The 27214-nt window shown below is 38.1% G+C and overlaps 1 protein-coding gene across 5 annotated transcripts in view; it reads left to right on the forward strand.

The window, feature by feature from the left end:
• Positions 1-21211, forward strand: part of RNLS (renalase, FAD dependent amine oxidase) — a 269408-nt gene extending 248197 nt beyond the window's left edge. For 3 of the 5 annotated variants that reach the window (XM_081556428.1, XM_081556416.1, XM_081556437.1), the window contains exon 7: positions 20663-21211. In XM_081556428.1, the coding sequence (XP_081412554.1) occupies positions 20663-20815 (153 nt within the window). In that variant the 3' untranslated portion in view covers positions 20816-21211. Of the gene's footprint in view, positions 1-11979; positions 12092-14203; positions 15482-20662 lie in introns of those variants that run through there. The other 2 variants (XR_014072988.1, XR_014072984.1) reach the window with 2 other exon arrangements.
• The last annotated feature ends 6003 nt before the right edge of the window (positions 21212-27214 follow it).

Consider the following 27214-nt stretch of genomic DNA (forward strand, 5'->3'; position numbering starts at 1 on the left):
GCTGTAAAATTAGAATTGTTCCCTCTGTAGTTCCATGTCTTCACTTGGTCTTTTGCCCTGAGGCTGTACTTTCTCTGCTCAATGTGAGCCCTTTTATATTCTTTAAGAAGGATCATGAACTCTTTAAGAACCTCATCAAAGCCATGAATACGAAGATGCACAGCCTTTCAAAATATACATGTACACATAAACACAAAATTGCATCTAATTATGAAGATTTACAAGCAACCTAAAATGCCTCCCATGAATCCAGTATTAAGAACACCTGCTGTGTTATTCTCCTATAACCCAAATAAATCAAGAATCCCTCATAGCCCAGTCTTGTGTTGTAGTCAAAGAAACAAAATTCAGCAACCTAAAGAAATGTGAAGTATAGATCTTTAAAGATATCCAAAATTTATTATCCTTAGCAGTACTTTTTGAAGTTTCTCTTCTCGTTCCTTATATATCCCACTTCTACAAGCTCCCTCAAAACTTTTTGCACCTTAGCTCTAGTTTTCCACAGAGTTTTCCAGTTGTCAGCCATGTGGGCTTTTCTTTTTTCTTTCCTTTCTTCAGCCTTCCATTCACATTCCTCATTTTTGATTCGATGTTTTCTCCCCTCCTAGACAGGAAAATCTAAGAACTTTTCAATGCAAATTCCCCATTTTGGCTTCCTCAGGTCTTCCCTAGTTGATTACCTTGGTTGGCATAGTACTACTGCCCAGGAGTTGGAAGGAATAAAAGAGGAAATAGGTGAAATAGGAGTAGGAAATAGGAATAGGAAAACTTAAGGCCAGAATTTTTCTTAGAGGTTTGTGTTTGGTGGGACAGGGTGGCGGTGTGTGTATACACAGCAGAGCCTGAAATCACCCACATATTTACATTATTCCCTTATGAGATTAATTTCTGACCAGTAGCTGTGTCTTACTTCAGTGTTGGAAGGTAAGGTAGTAATTGATAGTTCCATTTTTTTTTTTCTTTCTTACACATTTTCTGTCATATCCCCCTCACTGTCTTCTCTTTGGTAGGGTGAAACTGAAAACAGTGACTGATTGGTTGTATGAATATACCAAGACTACAAATTCAAACGGGTGTCCCTTTCAACATATTCAGTCACCCTAATAAGCCACACCCTTATTGCAGCCAGATTGGGCATCTCCTTAAAATCCTAACACTTATTCTTCAGCATGTACTCAGTTCAATCAGGTCTTTGAAAGATGAGCTTGAATTTAATGTTTTAGAAACAACTCAAGTCATTTGGACATATATCTTTTTAGTAAAGTAGATGGACAATCTTGACAATTATCTTAAATGTTTTTATGTAACCAAAGAGATATAACTGCTTGTGTTTATCTGTGTTAATGTGTCCAGTAAGCTGATTCTAAAAGCTCCTACCCTAAAAGATGTTGGCCAGTGCATCACTAAAGATTTAATCATATGGCCTTCTAGGATAAGTGCTTTGAAAGACAAAAGTCAATTGTGTTTATCAGTTAAAGTACATTAGGTGTGTTGTTGGATAATTTATTTAATGTGGGGTGATTATGACTTTGGGCCTTGGAGTCAGATAGACTTCAGTTCAAACCTCAGCTCTCCCTGTGCCTTTGACTAAGCTAGACTATAACTCTAAGCCCATCTGTAAATGGTACAACTGAACCTCCCTCATAGGAAGAGAATGACCCCTCATAGTGGTCAGAATGAAAGGAGAGAACACAGTAGACAACATTTACTGTAACACTAGCACAAGGCGAGTTCTCCATTATTGCTAAATAAGAATAGCAAAAGGAAGAGGAAGAGAGGAGGTGGGTGAGGGTGATTCTATGGTTTTCTTAGCAGATGAGCTCTGTGCGCCCCTTGCTCTTTTCCGGCACCTTTCTTCATGCATACTGCCGCACTTCTTGTTTTTTCTTACTCACTCTCTTGTCTTTTCAGAGTCTCTGTCTTTTCTCTTCTCTCTTTTTACACACACACATATTTCAGGACTGACTCAACTCCAGGGGCTATGATGCTAAGTCATACCATAGGGACTATTACCATCAGAACAAGGTGATATAAAAGTGATGGATCCCTGTGGACACAAGGAACTCTTGTCAGTTTTTTTCAGCTTATAAGTTTTTCAGTTTTGTGCCATTCATTCCTAAACTAACTTACACATTGTCCAGTGTCTGGTAATTTAACATAATTTACACCATGAGTTAAAATTTCCTGGCATGAAATTATGGCCTCAAGAGTACTCTTGCTTCTGTGCCATAAATTTATGGTAAGCCATGGAGAGCTAAAACAGGCCCTTGGGATTGGTAGGCTATGGCATGACCCAATCTGCCAAGAGCAGGAAATCTAACAGGTCTCAGTCCTAAGTATTCCACTGAGTAATCTCTCACTTCTTTTTCACTGGTACAGAACTAACCCGATGCTTCACTTCATTATGAGGTAGCTACGTATATATGAGATCATCAGCTGAGAAATTCTGATCATTGAATTAGGGATGTTCAGTCACAGTTTAATTGACGTTTATATGGGCAGATATTTCCCCTTTTCATAAACTTTCACATTATATGAGCTATTAAATGTTTTAACACATGTAAGTTTAATTAAATCACTTTTTTCAAATACTCATGGCAGGAACTTACCCTGCTATGTAGTCACCATCACGCTTTTTCAGAAAAACTATTAATTTTGAAGAGCATTACTTTATAGGAAACTTTAAAAATGAATCTGTATCATTTTTTTTGGACAAATGCAATATATATTCATCTGCACCCAGTATTACTACTGAAAACTGAGTGATGGATGTTATTATATATGGCTCTGTTCCATAATAGAGAAGGCAATGGCAACCCACTCCGGTACTCTTGCCTGGAAAATCCCATCGACGGAGGAGCCTGGTGGGCTGCAGTCCATGGGGTCTCTGAAAGTCAGTCATGACTGAGCAACTTCACTTTCACTTTTGACTTTCATGCGTTGGAGAAGGAAATGGCAATCCACTCCAGTGTTCTTGCCTGGAGAATCCCAGGGACGGGGGAGCCTGGTGGGGTGCCATCTATGGGGTCACACAGTCAGACACGACTGAAGCAACTTAGCAGCAGCAGCAGCTGTTCCATAAAGGTAAGTCCACTTGGTCTGTGTATAGTAGACCTCAGTATTATGCTCTGAACTAACAAGCTGAACTAAAAAGTTCAGTTGATGAAAGCTATTTATACCCACATTAGAAATTAGTAATATATATTCAGCTTTTTGGAGAAGGCAATGGCACCCCACTCCAGTACTCTTGCCTGGAGAATCCCAGGGACGGCGGAGCCTGGTGGGCTGCCGTCTATGGGGTCGCACAGAGTCGGACGCAACTGAAGCGACTTAGCAGCAGCAGCAGCATTCAGCTTTTCATTTAGCTGACATTTGTTGAGTTTCTTGGGCTTCCCTTGTGGCTCAGCTGGTAAAGAATCTGCCTGCAATGCAGGAAACCTAGGTTCGATCCCTGGGTTGGGAAGATCCCCTGGAGAAGGGAAAGGCTACCCACTCCAGTATTCTGACCTGGAGAATTCCATGGACTATATAGTTCCTGGGGTCACAAAGAGTCGGACATGATTGAGTGACTTTCAGCAAGGTCAGCAATTGGTTTCTACTGTATGCCAGACATTATACTGGATTCTATAGACTCAAAGACAGCTCCATTCATTCAAGGACTTTCCCGTATAATCAGCAAGGCTGACCAATAAGCAGATAATCATTATATGGTGCATTTTCTTTTAAGAAAAGGATAAACAATGTATTGTGTGAACACAGAGCAGATTTGAGGAGAAAATGGTAATAAATACCTTCTTAGAAGAAAATGTCACCTGCGCTAAATCCTACAAGATGAAGCCAGAGAGGCAAAGGAAATGATGTTGGAATGATGTTCTAACAATGTGTACACTTTCCCAGTTCCAAGAGAGTACAGGATACATTCTTGCTTTTAACCTTGATCTTGCCTTAAAGAGATAGGAATACCAGACCACCGGACATGCCTCTTGAGAAATCTGTATGCGGGTCAGGAAGCAATAGTTAGAACTGGACACGGAACAACAGACTGGTTCCAAATAGGGAAAGAAGTACGTTAAGGCTGTGTATTGTCACCCTGCTTATTTAACTTATATGTAGAGTACATCATGAGCAATGCTGGGCAGGATGAAGCACAAGCTGGAATCAAGATTGCCGGGAGAAATATCAATAACTTCAGATATGCAGATGACACCACCCTTATGGCAGAAAGTGAAGAAGAACTAAAGAGCCTCTTGATGAAAGTGAAAGAGGAGAGTGAAAAGTTGTCTTAAAACTCAACATTCAGAAAACTAAGATCATGGCATCTGGTCCCATCAATTTATGGAAAATAGATGGGGAAACAGTGACAAACTTTATTTTTGGGGGCTCCAAAATCACTGCAGATGGTGACTGCAGGCATGAAATTAAAAGACGCTTGCTCCTTGGAAGAAAAGTTATGACCAACCCAGGCAACATATTAAAAATCAGAGACATTACTTTGCCAACAAAGGTCCATCTAATCAAAGCTATGGTTTTTCCAGTAGTCATGTATGGATGTGAGAGCTGGACTATAAAGAAAGCTGAGCACCAAAGAATTGATACTTTTGAACTGTGGTGTTGGAGAAGACTCTTGAGAGTCCCTTGGACAGCAAGGAGATCCAACCAGTCCATCCTAAAGGAAATCAGTCTTGAATATTTATTGGAAGGACTGATGCTGAAACTGAAACTCCAATACTTTGGCTGCCTGATGTGAAGAACTGACTCATTTGAAAAGACCCTGATCCTGGGAAAGATTGAAGGCAGGAGGAGAAGGGGGTGACAGAGGATGAGATGGTTGGATGGCATCACCGACTCAATGGACATGATTTTGAGTAAACTGCAGAAGTTGGTGATGGACAGAGAGGCCTGGCGTGCTGCAGTCCATGGCGTCACAAAGAACTGTACATGACTCAGTGACTGAACTGAACTGAACTGATCTGCCATCAACTGTTACAGCATTCATATAAACTATGACAGTCTGCATCATCATTTTATTAGTGTATATGCATAATCATTCTCTTCCTCTCTTTCTCAAATGCCATTTATCAATCCCCTACTCTGTGTGTAACTCACTTCATCTCCACCCCATGGAGGTTTTTACTCCTTCCCAGTTGCAAAGGTCAGAAAGTTAAGAAGTTGAGAGCGCAGAGCCCTTTGTGAGGCTCTTCCACTAGTAAGTGGCAAAAATGAAATTCAAACACAGGTCTATTTAAAAGTTAGGGCACCCAGAAGAAGCAAGAAGAACCACAGTCTCACAGCAGCTAGAATGAAAACCACATCATGGAATGTTAATCAGAATGAAAAAGCAGAGAGTCATGTCCCAGATGAAGGGACAAGATAAAACCCCAGAAAAACAACTAAGTGGAGTGAAGATAGGCAATCTTCCCGAAAAAGAATTCAGAATAATTATAGTGAAGATGATTCAGGATCTTGGAAGAAGAATGGAAAAGATGCAAGAAACCAAAGACCTAGAAAAACTAAAGAACAAACAAACAGAGATGAGTAGTGCACTAGAAGGAATCAATAGCAGGATAACTGAGGCAGAAGAATGGATAAATGACCTGGAAGACAGAATGGTGGAAATCACTACTGCAGAACAGAATATAGAAAGAGAATGAAAAAAACTGAAGATAGCCTAAAAGTTAGTGTTTTTAAACACTCACTCTACTACTGGTAATTTAGATCTGGCTTTTCCAAATATGACACATTCTTATGCCGTCATTCTATTGGCTGATGTTAGAAATAATAATAGTTAACATTTATACTCTGAGTTTAGAAAGTAATTTTATGCTTGTTTTCATTTGATCCTCACAACAATTCTGACAGATCAGGAAATAAATATGTCTATCTTTGTTTAAATGAGGAAACTGAAGTTCAAATTGATAATTTTGCCTTACATAATGCAATGAGTGAACAGAAAAATATAAATTGAACATGTCACTTTAGGTAAAAAAGTTCAAGGTTCACACAAAAAAATAACTAAAAATAGATCATAGACCTATATAAAACATCAAACTATGAAACTTCTAGATAAAAACATAGCAGAAAATCTTTATGATCTTTGGTTTGGCAAACATTTCTTAGGATACACAAAGCACAAACCATAAAGAATAAATTGATAAATTATGCTTGATCAAAATTTAAAATGCTTTGAAATATACTGTTAAGGAAATGACAAAACAAGCTACAGACTTGGAGAAAATGTTTGCAAAAACATATATCTGATAAGAGATTGGTATCCAGAATATATAAAGAATTCTCACAAGTCAGAAATAAGAAAACAAATGGCTCTGTTATTTAAAGCTGGGCAAAATATTTGAAAGGATACTTCATTGAAGAAGAGGTGTGAATTTAACCATGGAGGCATAACAGTTCTGCAGTGAAAACTACAAAGCATTGTTGAAAGAAATTAAAGAAGACTTAAGTAAATAAAAACCATCCCAAGTTCATATATCATAAAACTCAGTATTTTTAAATGGCAATATTACCCAAAGTGATCTACAAATTTATTACAGTCTCTATCAAAATCCCTGGAGAAGTAAATGACAACCCACCCCAGTATTCTTGCCTGGAAAATCCCATGGACAGAGGAGCCTAACAGGCTACAGCCCATGGGGTTGTAAGAGTTGGATACAACTTAGAGACTAAGCCACTGTCAAAATCCCAATGGCCTTTGCAGAAATGGAAAAGCTAATCCAAAAATTCATACAGAGTTGCAAGGGATCCCAAATAGCCAAGACAGTCTTGAAAAAGAATAAAGTTGGAAGACTCACACTTTCTGATTTCCAAACTTGCTATTATACAAAGCTACCATAATTAAAGTATTGTAATGATATAAGAATAGACATATAAATCAATGGAATAGAATTGAGAGCCCAAAAATGCTATACCTGTGATGAGCTGATTTCTGACAATGTTCCCAAAAACATTTGATGGGAAACGAATAGTCTCTTCAACATATTGTGCTGGAACAACAGGATATCCATATATGAAAGGATGAAGTTAGATCCTTACCTCACACCACATGCAAAATCCACCTCATATGGATTGAAAACATAATTATACAAGCTAAAATCATAAAAAGTCTTAGAAGAAAACATAGGGGTAAACCTTTATGACTTTGTATTTGGCAGTGATTTCTTAGATATAACACCAAAATAATAAGTAATAAGAAAAACAAGTATAAAATTTGGACTTCATCAAAATTCAAACTGTGTGTGCATAGAAGGATTAGCAAGGAAGTGAAAAGACAATCTGTAGAATAGGAGAAAATATTTGTGAATCACTTATCAGAGAAGTATCTACTATCCGGAATATATAAAGAACTCAAAAACTTAACAACAAAAAGTCAAACAGTCCAATTGAAAATGGGCAAAGGACTTGAATAGACATTTCTCCCCCCCAAAAATATAAATGGCCAGTGAGCACGTCAAAAGACATCCCATATCCTTAGTAATTGTTGTTTTTCTTGTTGTTTAGTCACTAAATCATGTTCGACTCTTGCAACCCCATGGACTGGAATCTACCAGGCTTCTCTATCCATGGGATTTTCCAGGCAAGAGTACTGAAGTGGGTTGCCATTTCCTTCTCCAGGGGATCTTCCTGACCCAGGGATCAAACCTGCGTGTCCTGCATTGGCAGTCATATTCTTTACTGCTGAGCTACGGAAATGCAAATTAAAACCAAGTGAGATACCATTTCACAACCACTATGATTGCTATATTTTTTTAAAAAAGAAAGAAAACTAAGTTTTGGTGAAGATGTAGAGAAAGTGGAGTACTTGTACCCTGCTGATGGGAATATAAAATGGTTTAGCCACTGTGTAAAACAGTTTAGCAGTTCCTCAATAAAATAAATGTAAAATTATAATTTGATCAAGCTATTCCAATCCCAGATATATACCCCAAAGAACTGAGTACATGTGTTCAAATAAAACCATGTACACAATGTTCACAGCAGCATTATTCAGAATAGCCAAAGGTAGAAATAACCCAAATGTCCATCAACTGATGAATGAAAAAACAAAGTGTGGTATACCCATAAGATGGAATATCATTCAGCTGTGAAGAGCAGTGAAGTTGGTACGTGCTTCAGCATGGATGAACTGTGAAAATATTAGACTGAGGGATAGAAACCAGACGTGAATGTCTCATCTTGAATGATTCCATATATGTGAAATATCCAGAAGAGGCAAATTCATAGAGACAGAAAAGAGGTTAACGTTTACCAGTGGCTATTACTAATGCTAAATTTCTTGTTATATATTTTAAACCCACAAAACAAGGAAGAGATATGGATGACAAGCGAGCACACAAAAATATGCTGAACATCACTGGTCCTTGGGGATATGCAAATTAAAATGACAGTGAGATACCCTGACACACCTGCTAGAATGCCTCATATCAAACACTCTGAAGATACCAAGCACTGGCACAGATGTGGTGATTCTCACATATCACCATGGGAGTGCAGCATGGCGTAGCCCCTTAGGAAAACAGTTTTACCGTCCCTCACAAAAAATATACACTTACCATATGACCCAGAAACTCCACTTTTAGGAATTTACCCAAGAGAAATGAAGTCATAAATCTACATCAAAACATATATAGACAAATATTTATAGCAACTTGATTAATAATAGTCCCAAACTGGAAACACCCCAAATATCCATCACCTGGTTAATGGGCAAACTGTTGCACATCCATAAATGCAAAACTACTCTGTAATAACATGCAACAAACTACTAATAACTGCAACAGCATGAGTGAGTCTCAGAAGTATTATCTAAGTGAAAAAAGTCAGAATCAAAGGCCACATACTGTATCATTCTAAATATTTGTATGACTTTCTGGAATAGACAAAGCTATAGGAACCGAACCCTGTTGCCAGCGGCTGTGATTGGCTGAATGGTGTTAACTACAAAGAGGCACAGGGGAATTATATGGAGACTGATGAGAACATTCTCTGTAGTGTTTTATAGAAGTAGTTACACAACTCGGTATATTGTCACAACTTATAAAACAGTACACATAAAAAGGGTGAATTTTACTATATTGTAGATTATACCTCAATTCAGTTGACTTTAAAATCCACTTGTTTCTTTATCTTAGGAGCACAAGCGTCTAACCTTTTATTTTCACCGTATTAAAAGTGAGAAAGAAGGTTGTTTTCTAGATGCAAAAGTCAAAATGGCTGCAGTCTTTTCCCCATAATTGCTCAACCCAAACAAAAGGCTATTGGATTTATTCAGCATGAATGAGAACCAGAGAGAAATAATGGTCATACTTCTGGGTGTCAAGAAAAAGAAGAAGGAGAAGAGGATGGGAGAAGAGATGGAGGATTGAATTAGTTGGAAATTAAGCAGTTTTAATTTAAATGGAGGAGAAGTGGTGATTAGGTTCAGTTGAGTAGGAAAGATGATTTTAAATTTCTCAACTCAAAATCAAAAGCATTCTGGGCCCTCTGCATCCTAGGAACCCAAGCAATGGGATCATTTGAGAAAGAGTGATGCAGCATTTATATTTAGATGAAAACAAAAGGATTCAAGTCCATTAAATCACCTTGTAACATAGGAACTGGTTTGTCTATCCTCACACCTTACACAGTGCTCAGCAACTACTAGGACACAGCAGATATTTGAAGAGCTAATGAATGAATGTACTAAAACTTGCTGAAGGACAGAATAATTTTCTATTAAATTAAAAACTCCAAAGGGAAATGTACCACAACTGTTGTTTTGTCTATTATTACTGCCACAGTACTAGAGAAAACAGTATCTCATTCTTTATTGTGTGCTTGTTCTGAACAAATCCTCATCAAAATAGACTGCTCCAGTCTGACTTTAAAAGTCAGAATAGATCTAAAAGGATTCAATGTAGACTTCAGCAATTGAATATACAATTTCAGCAAAGTATGTCCTTTGCAGTTTGAGTGTACTAAAGCTGCTGCATGGATCATATAATTGATTTGTGGCACATTCTGCCTGCATCTACCCAATGGTTTATTAAAATAGAAGAGACAAATACCAATAAAGAGAAAAGCTCCACTGAGAATTGACCAAACCACATCACTTTCTTCACACCTAGAGTATTCCGACCAATAGTAATTTTATAGCAGCTCTCTGGATACCCGATACAGAGCTCTGTAGCTAGAATCCCAAAATACAAGCAAGACTTTCCCTAAACCACAACAAAGAGACAGGTTTATGAAATCACCATTAAATATAATAGAACACTGGAGAGATGAGTAGAACACAGGCAAGATGAAATGATGCACGTAACACATAAGAACCAATTAAAAATGTACCATCTCTGCAGGAAATCACTGTGTTGATAAAGCTCTTTATGAATATTAAGTACTATAGCATAATATAATATAGATCTGAGAGCCTCAAACACCAGTGGCCAAAAGAGGTGCAATATTTTTTAAGGAAATGCATATAAAAATAGATTAAATGGTATGTTAGCACCCTGAATTTATCATCATTTTCCTAGTTCTGAGTATCACTTATCTGCCATACTATGCAGTATATGGTTAGAAATAATTCTTATCAACACTTTTCTTAAGAATATAACAGATATATCCCATATGTCTGTGATATCTGGCTGCGCCACAAAAAATCTTCACATGGAGAGCTGATTCTCCTAAGAAAGAATTTTTAAAAGATTAAAAAAAAAAAATTTAGATGTAAATTGGCTAGGTCATCCAGAAAAAAACGTAGCTTTTTTTTTCCTCTGTGACATCTATAGCTTTTAAGAATGTATTTACTATCTCATGAGGGAAAAAATTATTTAAAGGGTTATTTAGACTTTATGTCTGTGCAGGCTCACTGCAGTTTAGCTATAAACTATGATAATAGCGTGGATTGGTCACTGTGGTCTCCATCTTTTGAAATAAAGGCAAACATCTGTATATTCCACTATACACACACATAGACATTCACACATACACACTCAGCTAGTTTCATTTTACATCCCTTTCAAAGTATTCTTTATGCAATGGCATTTTATGAGATGAGGGTGAATTATCTGGGTAGGAAACCACCTTTGCTACCTATTTGAAATTCAGACTGATTCACGTGTTCCTAGTGCCTTTGCCTGGACTCTGCAAAAAGTGACCTAGTGGTAGAGAATTCAGCTTTCTGGGAGTTTCAACGTAAGTGTTAGCACAAGGATTACAGACATCAGAATACTTGTTTCCTGGACAATGAAGTTGCTCAAGGACAGAGTTAGAATGGGGAGGTGCGATGACACAGAATGTAAAAGAAAAACTCAGAGACTGAGAAACCAAGGGAAATTATTTTCATAAAGGAAAAATCTCCACCATATTTAAAAGACCACCTGAACACTGAGGATTTAAATCTTTCAAATTTTGAATTAGTGTTTTGTTGGTCCGTGTGCATACAGCCTTTGAGCAATTATGAATTCAACACCAACCATGTACAAAGAAGATGTAAATGGAGATACTGGAAATACAAAAATAAATAAAACACAGTCCCCATAGCTTTCTATTTCTGAGGACTCAGAAGACTTTTTAAACATCAAATATCTCTTACCAAATTGTAATTTGGTGAGTTAAGTGTAGAGGAATCAAGAGGAATCAACATTTTACTGCCTTTATATCAAACCCCAGAGGAACTTTGAAAAAGAGAGAGAAAAGGATAAACATATTACATTTTTAATTTGGCCAATAGAAAACATTCTGTACTGTTAAAATGAAGTCTGTATTCTATTTTCATTTCTCAGATGTCCCTTTCCTGTATCACAGAAATTTACTTAGGGGTCAATAGTATTTTTCACTATTGACATAACACTGAAGTCTCATCTTTTTCAGAGTACCTGGACTAGCTCCCATCTATAAATATGTAAACAAGCATTTCCACTGACATCAGTGTAAGTTATGGTCTCACCTTCATTTATTTACACTTCTCTCTGTTTTTGTAAACAGGCATATGATAAATCCTTATAATCAATGCCTTGGGAATATGGTAAGAATGGAGAGATGTAAACAGAGAATCAATACAAACCACATTTACCTTCTAGGTGCTTGCAATTTGAAGGTAGGTATTTATTCCACATTTGTTTAAATCTTCCTCCCCCAGTTCCTACTTTGCTCCACACCTTTTATGGTTACTCCCTGAATACTTCACTTCAGATAAACAAACCAACCATGTTTTACCCAGATTCTAGGTCTGTCCCGATTAATATTTGTATCATAGGGAGGTTGGGCAAGTTTCTAGGAAATAAGTTTTACACAAGGTTTTAGTCCATCTGTTAAAATTACTCATCCACGCACCAAGTCCAAACTAAGGTTGTCCAGTGTTACTTGAGATTATTGATGGTTTTTTGAAGCTGACCTTTGCTGCCCCCCAACACCCCTTTTATGGGAAACATTCCTCAGGCTGACAGAGACTCTGCTCCGAGCCACATCAAGCACCCCGCCCCAGAGTATTGGCTCCAAGTGTGTTTATTTCATGGACCAGTAAAATTCTTCTGAATATTTTGGGAACCAGTATAATATAGCTATCTTTTTATTCTGCGGTTAAGAATTTAAAAAGCAAAACATAGCTATAAGAATTAATGAAAATAATAACCCTCCCCCCAAAATATGTAGTAAAGATAGAACCTCATAACAATTTATAAATAGAATACATTTTGCTCTATGAAAAAGTTCATAATTCTCCTTATTTTTCTCTTATTGCCATAGATTGACTTTTGGGAACCACTACCTTTGAGCACTGCATAGGGGCCATAAAAGAATAAGTTAACCAAATATTCAATTTCTGCTGTTTATGTACCATGGCAGGGGTTCAGGTTGACACTGGCAGCAGAGTAGAGGAAGTGAGGAAATGTATGAATCAACTCCATACCATCTCAGGCCTCCTAGCTATTCCTGTTACCAGTGTGGTCAGTACCTCACACACACAATGGGCAGGGGAAATGCCAACACAAGGATATCATTACTCGGAGTCTGCCCCAATCAAGTTAGCATACAACTAGAACACAGTAAGATTTTCTTGAAATCCAGGGACAGTTTAAGGAATCACCCTCACACATCGAAATTGATTAAAAATCCATTAAAAGATACAGTGTGTGTATGAAAAACACAGGTGATGGTTTAGTCTCCATCTGCTGTCAAAATTCAGGCATACCCAAATTAAATAAAGCGGCCCTTAGGAATGTAGAGTAACGTAAGAAAGCAATAAAATTACCTACAGTCCTTTATAACTCCAGAGGGTTTTTTAATCTTTCAAATGCAATTGAGAAATAGGAGATCAGTAGCATCACAGGGAAATCATATTAGTTTCACACATGTTGATGTTTTCAAGTGATTGGGGTACGTTTTCTCACAAGCAAACAGAAAGTCTCAGAAAATATGGAAAACCTTAAGAAAAAAACTGAAAATCTCCAGAAGTATCTTCCTTTAGTTCCATAGTGGGAGCTACAGTGACCATAAGAACCACTGGATTTTGCACTATGTTATACTTTTCAGCAAAAATGAGAGTACCGATGGAAAAATCACAAAGACATTTCCCCTTTGCTAAAATGATGGACTAATGAAGAAGGCTATATCCTGGAGATTTTTAATTTGGTCAAACTGGTCTCTTTTAGAAGCAACTTCCCTTCAGGACCTACATCTCAAAGGAGAAAACATAAGCCCCAGAGTTTAGGATGCATAAATGTTCCAAGATTCAGAGTCTGGGAGAATGTTAATATTGCTAGCCACTTCACTTTATTGTTTTTGTTAGTGCTTTCAGTAGTTAGGTTCTGAGCTGGCTACGCCAACCTATTTTCCTACAAGCCCTGATACTGGTAATGCACAGTTTTATAGAAGTATGGTTGTTTAGTTTTCTACAACTCTCTTGTAGTCAAAATATCTGTATTTTATTTTCACATGGCAGTCAAAGCCCTGATGTGACCCACGAAAGGGCAGTGGTCTAGGAGGTTACTGGAAGGTTATTAGAAGGAATTGGAATTGAACTTCCAGCATCATTAGAGGAAGTGGCTCCTGATGTGACTCTCATTCTTGGCATTGAAGTATCTCTGCTTTGGACAAAGACAGTGCATCAGACTCTCCTGGCTTAATGGGAAAAGAGGGAGAAAAAAACAGTAAAGAATATTTAATTCTCTTATTTCTAATTACATGTTTCCTCTGTAATCTTCTAATCCAGGATTGATATATAGGATTCCTCTCGAGTGCCAACTTCAATTGACTGGTAGTGGCTGCCTGAAGCAATGAAGTGAGAAGGATGCTGAAGCCACTTTTGGGTTCAGTGGAGAAGAAATGCCACAGTTGATTAGTGATGTCTGTCAGGCGGTGCTGCACATGTGTCACCCCCATAATCTATGATACAGTTGAGGAAATTTGCCTACTAAGATCAATGGTCTGGGAAGACAACCAGATTCAGTCTTGGAATCGGTACATTTACCTTTGTAAATGAACAAATCGATTCTGTGATAACCAGTCTGTTTCTGTCAGTTTCACCTGAGGCTGCTCATTTGGGTGAATTGGGAAATTGGAGAGTTTAAACTACCAATGCTGAAGACCTTGGATGCTCTGACACTGAGATGCTGCTTACCTAAAAAGGCTCTACTTAAAGGATCCTGCTACTCAATATCTTTGTACTTGTTGTGCTTTTACTAACTAGTAGGTTTTCACCATACTGCTCCCCTTACCCTATTTACTATTTGCTGTATTTCCTCAGTTGTAAGATGCCATCAAGGGGACAGGTAGGATGAAGTTTTCACACATGTGAACTTAGTTATTTTTAGTGGTCCAGCAGGGGGACCACCACTATAAACATGTAAACAAACATTTCCATTGACATCAGCATAAAATGTGTTAATTGCTCAATCTTACCCAATTCTTTGTGACCCCACGGACTATGACCCGACAGGCTCCACTATCCATGGAGATTCTCCAGGTAAGGATACTGGAGCATGTTGCCATTTCCTCCTCCAGGGGATCTTCCGGACCCAGGGATTGAACCCTGGTCTGCCCGCATTACAGGCAGATTCTTCACCGTCTGAACCACTAGGGAAGCACCATTTGAGAAAAGAATATGAGTCTTGCTGATTACTTAAAAACTTTTCTTTCCCACTGAGAAAGTACACAGTCAGAACTTGAAGAACAGGTGTCAGAATCTTGGAGGAAAACCCCAGCAAGGACAATTTAGTGGACTATTTACTCTTGTGAGAAATGCTGCATGACCAGCACTCAAGACAGCACAGGGGACAGATTGTGGGGGGAAGAGCATGGACATTGACACCCTGAGTGAAAGAGTTTTTTCGCAAAAGTCAACTCTGAATATGAAGAAGTTTTTGGAAAAGCTAACCAATCTATTCCTCTCTTATTCTCTTTTTATGTTTGCAAAAGATCTACATGTAGATAATTCTAAAAGAACTTCTATAGTAAGTATAAAATAAAATTTTATGTCATGCTAACACCATTTTTTGATTTCTCATTCATATACCTAAAATATTGGTGCCTCTTCCAATTGATGGTACCTGAGATTCAATGAAAAGCAGTATATTTACATCCATAATAAGCCCCAGCAGAGAACTTGATTGTTCATAGGTTGTCTAAGTTCTCTCAAGTTAGTTGCACATCTAGGATTAGAGTTTCTGAGATCTTAATTCTTGTCTTGTTCACTTGAACATCACCTATTGTAGTATCTCATGAAGATTGGTTTTAAGTTACCAAATGAACTGAACTGCCAACTGAAACAGGTCACCCTAAAATACAGCCTTTCTGTAGCCCAGACCAATGAGATCATTTTATTGGTAGATGTCTGACAGTTCAAGGACAAGCTTTAGCAGTCAGCATAGGTTTGGAGAAGGAAATGGCAACCCACTCCAGTATTCTTGCCTGGAGAATCCCAGGGACAGCGGAGCCTGCTGGGCTGCCATCTATGGGGTCGCACAGAGTAAGACACGACTGAGGATCAAAGAAGAAGATAGGTTTGGAAGAGAGAAGGTACATTATCACATGTGTCACTGAATTTTTTTGCTATTTGTCAACTATAATTTTGTGGAAATACCCATAAGCCTACTTGTCTGCCTCCCTCTTTCTTGTCATCTTGAATTTCATTCTCATACCCAAGGGACTTTTTTTGTGTGACTGTTCACAATTAACAATCAATATGAAAAAAAACTATTATGTTAAATCATATAAAAAATTGACAGTATTCTACCATTTCTGACCTACAGAATCAGCAAGTTTATGTAGTTTAACATATGACATAGGAGACATTCATGGACAGCAGTTCAGAGATGTTTATCATTACTGAGAGCCTTCTAAGTACAATAGCTCTTCCATTTGAGCTTCTGCCAGCTCTGTGGGGTTTTATGTAGCCAGTTCCATATGAAGACCTTCATTTGATCAACTATGTGTACAATATTCTGTCTTTTTTTAAAAACTCAATGAACATTTATTGCACACTTATTATGGGCTAGGCACCATTTTCAGCCTTGGATACAAAGATGAGTGCATCACAGTCCCCACTTTGCAGAGCATGCAATCTAAGAAGGGAGACAGGCATGGACATAATTATAGTGCAAAATAGCAAGTAAAATAATAGATACAAATAATATGCTGAAAAGGCACTTACCGTGCCTGGCAGAGCAAGAAGACCTCTGAGCAGGTGACATTTGTGCTAGTTCTTGAAGGATGAGCAATTTACTTGGCAGAAAAGAGAGGGAACAATACAACATCACCAAGCAGAATGACTTGTTCAAAGTCACAGAAGCACAACAAAGAAGGATGTGCTTGAAGAACCTTCGTCTGAATATAGATGGGACGCAAGACAAAAGTGAGAGAAGCAACAAGAGGGGAGGCTTGGATGGAGGGAAGATTAGGTTATGAAGGGCCTTTCATGGGGGATGGGGGCTGAGAAGTTTGCATTCTATTCGGCAGGTAGAGAGGAATCACAAAACACATATGGGTTTAAATCACTTGGATGTAAAACTGCTTTTTCTGCTTCAAATTCATATGTCCAGTCCAGTCATCACCTAATTGTAAAGAAACCTTACATTAGCGACCCCAGAGCACCAGCTTCTGCAGTGTGAGTTCTTTCTGACCCCCCCGGCACACATGTGAGCCCAAGCATCCTGGATTTCCAAGGGGTTGTTTCAGCCCTGACATCTCTCTTAAACATAGTCATTGAGCTGTGGTTCCTCACTGTGGCTGGAAGCATACCCAAATACTGCATTATTGTGAGAGATTGTGGCTTTGACAGTTACGTGTTCCTCTACTGCAGGGCTCTCCGCTTCACTTGGGTGAAGGAGCTTGCAAGCACACCCTTCGTGTTTTCATATTTTCCTCATTGGGTAATTGCAAAATGGGCAAATCCACCTAAATGCAGCAAGATTGATTTCATCCCAACTGCAGACTGGCTAATCAGTGGCCTAGTTTTCCAGCCATGTGATCTGGCATGTGGCACTCACCACTCATCAAATGAAATTACACAGCACAGATAAATTACCCACTCTCTCTTGGGCATAACTTGTTCCCTTAAGCTACCTCCTGCTTAACACTTGTGTAATGTTTAATAGTACCATAGTTTATCTATACCAGGATGCCGGCTGGAATGTATGGAAACTTTACTAAGAATGGAGAATTTTATACATATATGTGTGTGTGTGTGTGTGTGTCTGTGTGTGCATATAAATTATACATAGACACTTGTTTATGTATTAATATATATGTGAATATGTGTGAATGAATTATCCCATTTATGTGAGTTTTCCACGTAACGATCATGCATTTTTGTTTTGTTTTACTTAAGTCTTTATGGAAATGTTTCTGAGGGGGTTGGAGGGGAAATTCTGCTCTGTTTGAGCAGCCCTGTCTGGTTTTTTAGTGTTTCTATAGCATCCCTTGTTTTCAGACTGTGGATTTTCACATTCTAAAATCAGTAGTATGTATAGGAGCCCAGCAGCTTTCTTCCTCCCTTCGTGATTCACTGACAAATCAAATCATCCAACTTGCTAAAATTCCATCTAAAGCAGGATATTAAAAGCTCTGATGGAACACCCAAGTCTGTGCTTCAGTGTCTGCACTATATACTATTTTAGCCACTCAAAGACCTTTTCTGCCCATTTCGAGATTTATCAGCTATGGAAGACAAATAATGCATGATCTCATGTGTGGAATCTAAAATAATCAAATGCATAGAAGCAGAGAGTAGAATGGTGATTGCCAGAGGCTGGTGGGAGGGGGAAATAAGGAGATGTTGGTTGAAGGGTACAAAGTTTCAGTTATATATGATGGATCAGTTCTAGGGATCTAACATGCAGCTGCATGACTGTCGTTAATGATTTGTTGTTTAGTCACTCAGTCCTGTCTGACTCTTGTGACCCATGGACTGTAGCCTGTCAGACTCCTCTGTCTATGTAATTCTTCAGGCAAGAATACTGGAGTGGGTTACCATTTCGATACTCTATTGTATCCTTGAAATTTGCTGGGAGAGCAGATCTTATTAATTAGCTTGATTATGGTGATTATTTTGCAATGTATACATATGTCATAACCTCAAGTTGTACATCTTAAATATATATAATCTTTATTTACCAATTATACTTTAATAAAACCTGAGAGGGCATGAAAGAAACTATAATTTAATATAATAAATTAAAACTGTGACTTAATTTTTAAAAGATTATCTGCTATGTCTATGATAGATGATATTGCTATCAAGTGACCTCAAGAAAAGTGTGAGAGGATACTTATATCATTTTACATTTGTATCTGAGTGATACTGGTCTTTAAAGGTCCATATCCTTAGTGATTCAAGAAGGAAATAATTGTACCACCTCCTTTTAAAGACAAAATATGGCATATAAATAAAAATATCTATGTAAAGTTTTTATGGTTTTAAAAAACTATAAAAGCATTATGCTAACTCAACCTATCAAGAAGCAAAATCAGCTCCAGAATCCAAATAGCATTTATTACATTGCTTGAATTTTTGGTGTGATTTTTAAACAAGTAAATTCTCATGAGTCTTATTCTGCTTCTCTTGATGAAAACACTATGAGAGAGACCAGAACTGCCATGTTGTAGTTTATGTGAAATGCACCCCCTGAAGTTGTGCAGGAAAGTGGTCCCAAATGAGACTGTCTTTATAATAACTTTGAGTAATTTGGGTTTTTAGGGAGTTTTTGGTGCTTCAGTAGCCAAACCATCAGTATCCAAGATAAATACATTAATCGCCCTCTCGTCCCCCTCACTGTGAATGTTTGTTAGCAACATACATTCTAATTTAGAGAATAATTTTTCCAATAATTATATGCCTTTTTCATCATTTCAAATATTATAAACTTGGTTCTACAAAATAAATCCTAGACCTCAACTGATTCTCCCTTTTGGCGCATAAACAGTACTACATTCTTTGTTGTTATTGTTTAGTTGCTAAATTGTGTTCTCTTCTTTGCAACCCCATGGAGTAGATTTTTTGTGACCCCAAGGACTATAGCCCACCAGGTTACTCTGTCCATGGGATTTCCCAAGAAAAAACACTGAAGTGGGCTGCTGTTTCCTTCTTGAGGAGATATTCCTGACCCAAACATTGAACCTGGGTGTCCTGTGTTACAAGCAGATTCTTTACCACTGAGCCACCTGAGAAGCCCAAGTAGACTTTATTTGAAACAAAGTATTTCTCTTATCTTACCTCTCAGTTATGTTCCTTCTTCTAGTCAATCTCCTCCCCCAACACACACACACACACACACACACACACTGTGACCTGCACCACAGATTCCCAAATAGTGCACATTGGCTGTGGGCATTTACACATCTTACTCCTTCTCTTTGGAAAGCCTTATACCTGCTTCCTTCCCTGGCACATTTTGATGTTTCCATTAAAACTCAAGTGAAATGACCAGTCACACCCCTTTGACGCTTTCTGTCCAGTATGCTGATCTCCTCCCATGCGTTTTTATAGCACCTTGCCCTTCTGTCTTAGTCCTTAGACACTTGCATGCCAGCAGTTGTGCTGAACTGGAAACTCCTTAAGGACATGACCCTTTAAATCTCTTTTGTATTCACCTTGTCTGGCATATAGCAGGTTCTCAATACGTGGTGAATGATTTCATGAATTTCATTTCCCCCTAATGAAAAGCTTCACTGTACTTCCAACATTTAGCAGATCGTGACTCATTGGAAAAGACCCTAATGCTGGATGGGATTGGGGGCAGGAGGAGAAGGGGACGACAGAGGATGAGATGGTTGGATGGCATCACTGACTCGATGGACATGGGTTTGGGTAGACTCCGGGAGTTGGTGATGGACAGAGAAGCCTGGTGTGCTGCGATTCATGGGGTCGCAAAGAGTCGGACACGACTGAGCGACTGAACTGAACTGAACTGAACTGACCTGTTAAGTTTGAAGTTCAATACACTTCTGATTATCTTATCAAATGACTGAAAATGTAAACATTTAAGAATTTCAGTGTAAACACTTGGGCAAGAGGAAAAGTTTAGGGGTCTTAACCTAGTTTTCCTTGCTCATTATAAAACATGTTGATTTCTTCAAGTAGAGAAGCTTCCCCAGGTGGGCATTGACATGATAGCCCAACAGAGCACTGAATGTCAATTGCAATTCTTTTTTTTTTCTTTTTTAATATTTTCAGGTTACAAATGCTGCTGCCAACTCTCTTGGTCAAATGACTCTTCATCTCCAGCCTTTTCTTGTGTGTGGAGGGGATGGATTTACTCAGTCCAACTTTGATGGCTGCGTCACTTCTGCTTTATGTGTTCTGGAAGCTCTAAAGAATCATATTTAGTACTGCCTGTATTCTTATTTTTCACATGTACTTTGGGGTTTTTTGTTTTCACAATGTTCTGTCATTGATTATTTTGTTTTCTATTTTGTTGAGAGAAATTACTGGGAAAATTGTTCTTTACTGATTGTTATTTTTCACGTGGAGTATAAAGTCAATTTTATAATTTCAGTAGTTACAACTCCTACAAGAATGAAAATTCCTTGTACTGTATGCTTTTCTCCACTTTTCTGAATTGCCATGTCTACCCACTCCTTGTTGGAGGCAAAGTAGTGCTTAAGAAAATACAAATAGCTCTCCCCCCAGATTATGTCAAATCCAAGTAACTGTTCATGTTCACAGACCTTTGTTGTCCTTTTGAAAATTTCAGTCCCAAATAAAGAATAATCATTATCAAGACATCGCGATAAATCTTCAAGTATATCCTTGATTTGATATTTTTGCAAATTGCTTAACTACAAGCTTTCTCCAAACTGTGGAAACAAAGTGTAATTTTTGTTTCTCATTTCTCTTCCAAGTTATTAAATGCTCCTGAATTGTAGGTCACATATGTCATCATCTCTAAGAACGCAGTTTGGAGGGCAACTTGACTGACAAAGAAATGTCTCTTCAAAGTTTCAGAAAATAACCAGATTCAACTTGACTTTCCAAGTCACACAGTACTTTTTAACCTTAAAAAAATCCAGCCTTAATGGGAAAGATAAAAATTAAATAGAAGCTGAGAGAAATTATATTGATCTTTACCTTGTGCTATCTCCTGTGGCTAGTGCTGTTACTTTTATGCCCTCTCCAGTGTGTGCTGTGGCATTTAGACTGTTTCAAGTTTAATGAATTTAATACAAAAAAAATTTACTGAACCAGAAAATAGATGCACTTAAAATAGTTCAATATTTGCCAACTTAGCGGTTCAGCATATCACCCACATGCATCAGTGACAACCCATGACTTGCTGGCTCGAGAGAAATTGATCCCCAGCCTTCTGAGCAAGCTACTTGTTGCTAATTTGGAAAGCAAATTGGTGAGTTCCATTTTGTCATTTTGAAAGGAAAGAAATCGTCACAGCCTCTCAGATCATTGCAGCCTCTCAAACTAAGCAAAGTTCCACAAAAGACCCGTTAGCTTGGTAGTATTTAAAATCTCACACTGACATGCCCACTATCAGGCATACACATACACAGGCATGGGCAGAACTTGTTTATATAACTACAAAGTGGGTTTTTTCTATGAAATATTCTTACACATCTCCTACTTGCAATCAACTGATGGAAAACTGAAATGCCTACATGTGGTTAATGTCACTTATTTTTGAAAATATACAAAGGAAAAGGGAAATTAATGTGATCTCTTTTATGATACAAGGAAAAATATTGAGATTTCTTTCATCATTTTGGCCTATATTTGGTGAACATTTGTCTTTATTTTGGTTATACCCTTAAAAGATGGTAGCAAATATATTCAAAATATTAATTATTTTGTTTTTAACTAATATAATTCTGGAGCCATCTGACTGAAAGCATCCTGAAGCTTTAAAGCAATGTTATATTTGTTTCATGAGTGTATATATTCCAAAGAAGAAAAAATTATTTATAAAGGTGGGATGTGTTGCTTAGAGAAAGTATGCTAAGCTATTATGAATGAGTTATTTTTTATTTAGAATATTTTTTAACGTGAACCATTTTTGAAACTCCGTATTGAATTTGTCACGATATTCTTTCTGCTTTATGTTTTGGTGTTCTGACCGTGAGGCATGTGGGATCTTAGCTCCCTGATCAGGGATCGAACCCGCACCCCTTGCATTGGAAGGCAAAGTCTTAACCACTGGACCACCAGAGAATCCCACTGATGAGTTTTAATATCTGTTCATTCGAAGTGTGTTTCCCTAATAATTGTGCATCTGCTTAGAAAAGACTGTAGCAATATGAGAAAAGACTCAACCCTGCTTAGTATGTAGGTCATTGTTACTTTGCTGATTTAATCATTTGAAAACTCATTTTACATTTTGATCCATCTCTGATAGAAACAGACCAATTCCCTGATGCTCAAATAAGGAAAGAAAATGTATCAAAAGCTTGTGTTCTCTGTCTTCATTTACCTCTTCCTCTTTAGAAATTGAAATAGATATGGGACTGTCTTGTGCTAGAAGCCATTCCAGAGGCCATGAGATTCAGATGGCCAGGATGCCCTAAAAGACCCAGGGCAAAGGTAGCCGAGTCCCCTGAGAAATACGGGTCAGTACCTTTTGGAACAGGGTGTATGTATGTCGGCTCCCACAGGACCACACAGCACCACAGTACTTCCAAACGAGAACTTTTATTAATCAAACACAATCAAGGAAATGTGCTCTGTTTTGAAAGGAGCATATTCAAGTGAGAAACGGCTTGAGCAGTGGGGTGATTTAATACTTGTTAGCTGATAAATATAGCCTTTGCTGGAATAAAACTATACGATGCAGGGTTGAAAAGCTTAATTACTAAACTGTCTATGCACATCTTGCTCAGGCAGCAAGGGTGACAAATTACAGCAGTCGAGTAGTATTTTTCACCTTTGGCATTTCTGAAGGAGAGAAGTATGTCTAAAAACATCGAGAAAGCAGTAATAATCCCAGACCAGACATTACTGAGGAGAAAAAAAGACATATTATTGAGTCACCAAGTCTTCTGTGCAAAATGCCATCAGCCCCACCCCTCCGCCTACTTGGTACCTTGTTAAGTAAAAAGAACAAGGTCAATTTTACATTTATCTGGTATTTTATTCTCATCCAAGTATATATGCATATGTGTGTATATATATATATGCTTTGTGCTATGCTCAGTCGCTCAGTTGTGTCCAACTCTTTTGTGACCTCATGGACTGTAGCCCACCAGGCTTCTCGGTCCATGGGATTTCCCAAGCAAGAATACTGAAAAAAAAAAAAAAAAGAATACTGGAGTGGGTTGCCATTTCCTACTCTAAGGGAATCTTCCCGACCCAGGGATAGAGCCTGCATCTTTTTGCATCTCCTGCATTGGCAGATGGATTCTTTACCAGTGTACCACCTGGGACGCACAATATATATAAATTCTGGCATTACTTTTGAAAACTCAGATATTGATTCTCCCATCAACTTGAATAAAAAGCAGCATTGACTGCTTTATATTTTAGAAAAAAGATTATATATGTATATATATATATAACATATATATGTACATTTCAAGTATATCTGTATATATATATATAATTTTTTCCATCCTCCTAATATCTTGCAAAATAAACAGAGCAGGGAATTATTATTCACATTTGACAAATGAGGAAACTGAGGCACAGAGCTTGGCCAAACAAGGTCACATCATAAAATGCAGGACAAGAACCCAGGCCTCCCGTGACCCATTTCTGTTTACGTGGCACCATGCTGCTGCCAGATGAACATGGTAATTAAAGCTGAACTGAAATATTGGTTGGAGGTGCAGTCAGCACCATGTGGTCCTCTTATTGATGTTTCATTTCAGAGAGCTAACACTAATCCTGATGTGACGTGTATAGGAGTCTAATATGGAATATAGTCTCTGTAGGTACTGACTAAATGATTTATATTCTGTTATTTTCATTTGCTGGTTTATTTCCTTCTTTGGGGGGCACTTGCTGTGAGAAACGGTCGCATCCTAATGACACTGAATTTCAACCCAGCAGTAGCTGGTTAGCAAACAGGCTCCCTCTGCATTCAGCCTTTCCTTCTGTACTCCTCTTTGTCTCTCCATTCCCTTTGTTTCATTCTGTCCTCTATCAGTTTCTACCATCACTTTCTCCCCTCCTATTTTTTTTCCCTCTCACTTCTTACCCTGTGTCCAATTCTCCATTCTCAGAAATCTGGACTATAAATACAACCACATTATGATTCATAGCATTTGTTATTTTTTGCTTTAATATAATCTCTTTTTTCTACAATTCCAAGCAGTCAATCATGCTTTTTATTCAAGTTGACGGGATAGTCATTATCTTGATTTTTCCAAAGTAATGCCAGAAGTTAAAATTATCTGTAGCTTTCAAGGATCTCAGTGCTAATAACCTAAAATATGGTACCAGGCTCTGTGGTGGACATAATGGAATATAATTAGCCATCTCCACCTAAGATGCTAGTTAGGGGAAGACAAGTCCCATAGAGTGGGAGGCAGTAATTGCAGACAGTAGATAAGATACTGGGAATCCTAAGAGGAAGAACCATGTTTCCGAGAGAGAGAGAGAGAGAGAGAGAGAGGGTCTCCAAACAGAAGCAAGGATCCATCAGGAAAACAATTCTGGCAAAATCCCTCCACTCCACACCATAACTGGGCAGCCCTGGCTGCCTTTAGGAATCCAAACTCTGTATCAGAGTGGTTGGAAAAGTGAGTGCTTTCTGTGGAGAAGGCTCAGTAAAACACAGAACGTGGTCTCTGGGAAAAGGAAGGAGCCTCAGCCAATCTCAGACTAGCTGGTGCAGGACTTAGTTGCTGTATCCACTCGCGAATGTCCTTGTGTTTCAGCCAATATCATCTGGCCAGGTAAGCCAGGAATGATTGAAATGGTACTATGTCCTTTGTTTTCTTCTCAACAGACAGAAATTATAGTCTACTTAAGAGCTCACAGCAGAATCTATCAAATGTGCCTGCTAAGGAGAAAGAATTTCCAAAGAGAGTGTAACTGAAAGGCACATAGAATCATCCTGGAATGTATAAGTTTAGAGGGCCTTGGAGACTGTTTAGACCAGTTCTTAGCCATCTTGGATTTTGAACCTACTCAAGAAGCTTGGGAAAGCTATGAGATTTTCTCCCAATAACAACAAAAATAAAGATCCACATGTGTAAATAGAATTTGCATACCATTTTAGAGCCTACCGGCTAGCTGCCTGTTTTTGTAAATAAAGTTTTATTGGAATACAGCCTTGCCCACTTGTTTGTGTATAATCTGTGGCTGTTTTTGCGTTACAACAGTAGAGAGGGATATTTGCCATAGAGACCGTATAGCCTACAAAGCCTAAAATCGTTACTATCTGGTCTTTTAAGAAAAAAATGTGCTGACTCCTGTTTTAGGAGGTTACAAACCCTCCAAAATCTATTTTTAAACACTGAAGGGGGAGCTTATGGACCTCAGATTAATAACCTCTAAATCTCCATCCTATCAATTTATGTAAATGTAGGCTTATCTTAGATGTACACATTTGGTCCTCTCCTCCTTGATCCCATGCCCCATCGTAAATCCTTTAAAGCAAGCAGTATGTTTTGCACATATCCCCTGGAGTTAAATAGATCTGTTTTAATGCAGACTTTTGCTCCTCATTCTGTGACCTTGAAGTTAAACAGCTACACAGCCCCCTTCATCGCTGAAAACTGAGTTAATGGTAGCTGCCTCGTAAGATTGTTACAAGGCTTAAATATACATAAAACCTTAACAAAGTGCTGGACACATAGTAAGCGCTCAATAAATAATAGCAATGATGGTGATGATGATGATGAAGGGAGTAAGAGTAAGGAAGAAAATGTAAGCAGATCCTCCTGTGCCTCAGAGACCCCTGCAAAGGGCAGTTTCCTCTGCATTTATGTAGGACACTTGGGAGAGTTGATGGTAAGAGTTTGTTCATTGACTAAATTCTGATAAAATTCGGAAGGTTAACAGCTCTAGAATCTCAAAATCTTCATGAAACAAAGCAGTAGGGTCTATCTGAGACCAGGTGTGGGCCACTTTCTCCTTTCCTGTCATAGCTAATAAGTATATGCTTGGGGAAAAGGGTTTGCTCTAACGTGGTCCTTGGAAAAAAACCAGAATAGGTCATGACCAGAAGTAGGGATAATGTAAAATAGAAGTGTTCTCTGCAGTGAATGGTGTCTTCTCTTAGCAAGTATGTGTGCTGAATGCAAAGAATTGCACGCTTGGACTGGATTCTGCTGAAGATTATTTACTTAATCTCTGAAATGCTGTGAAAACTGGGAGTGAGTTATTTCACATTCTTGACATGTTTGGCTAAGTATGCAGATTCATTTCCTGTCCCTGGCCTTCATTTTAAAAAGCTCAACTCCTGGTAAATTCTGTGACATCCTAAACTTACCAGTTTCTAGATGTGTAATCTTGGACAAGTTTCTTATATCTTTGAGCCTCAGGAGCTTCATCTATAAAATGGGGACACTAATTTTTCCTGCCTTAAGGTTAGGGGTTATTTGAGTGTTTTAGAATGTATGTAAAGTGTTTAGCATTGTGCTCTGCACATAGAAAATAATAAATGTTAGCTGTTACTGTGAATCTTACTATTAGTGAAATGTGATTTAGGAAAATAATTCTGTCTCATAACCATCATACCATCTATAGGTAGCTTTAAACCTAGCTAGGAAGCCACTTTATTAACCTGTAAAACTCACTGGGGACTGTATTCAAATGCCACCATAAGTTTGGCCTCAT

Source organism: Giraffa tippelskirchi, chromosome 2 (genome assembly GCF_054371585.1).
Source record: "Giraffa tippelskirchi isolate mGirTip1 chromosome 2, T2T-mGirTip1v1.2.pri, whole genome shotgun sequence".
Lineage (NCBI taxonomy): Eukaryota > Metazoa > Chordata > Mammalia > Artiodactyla > Giraffidae > Giraffa > Giraffa tippelskirchi.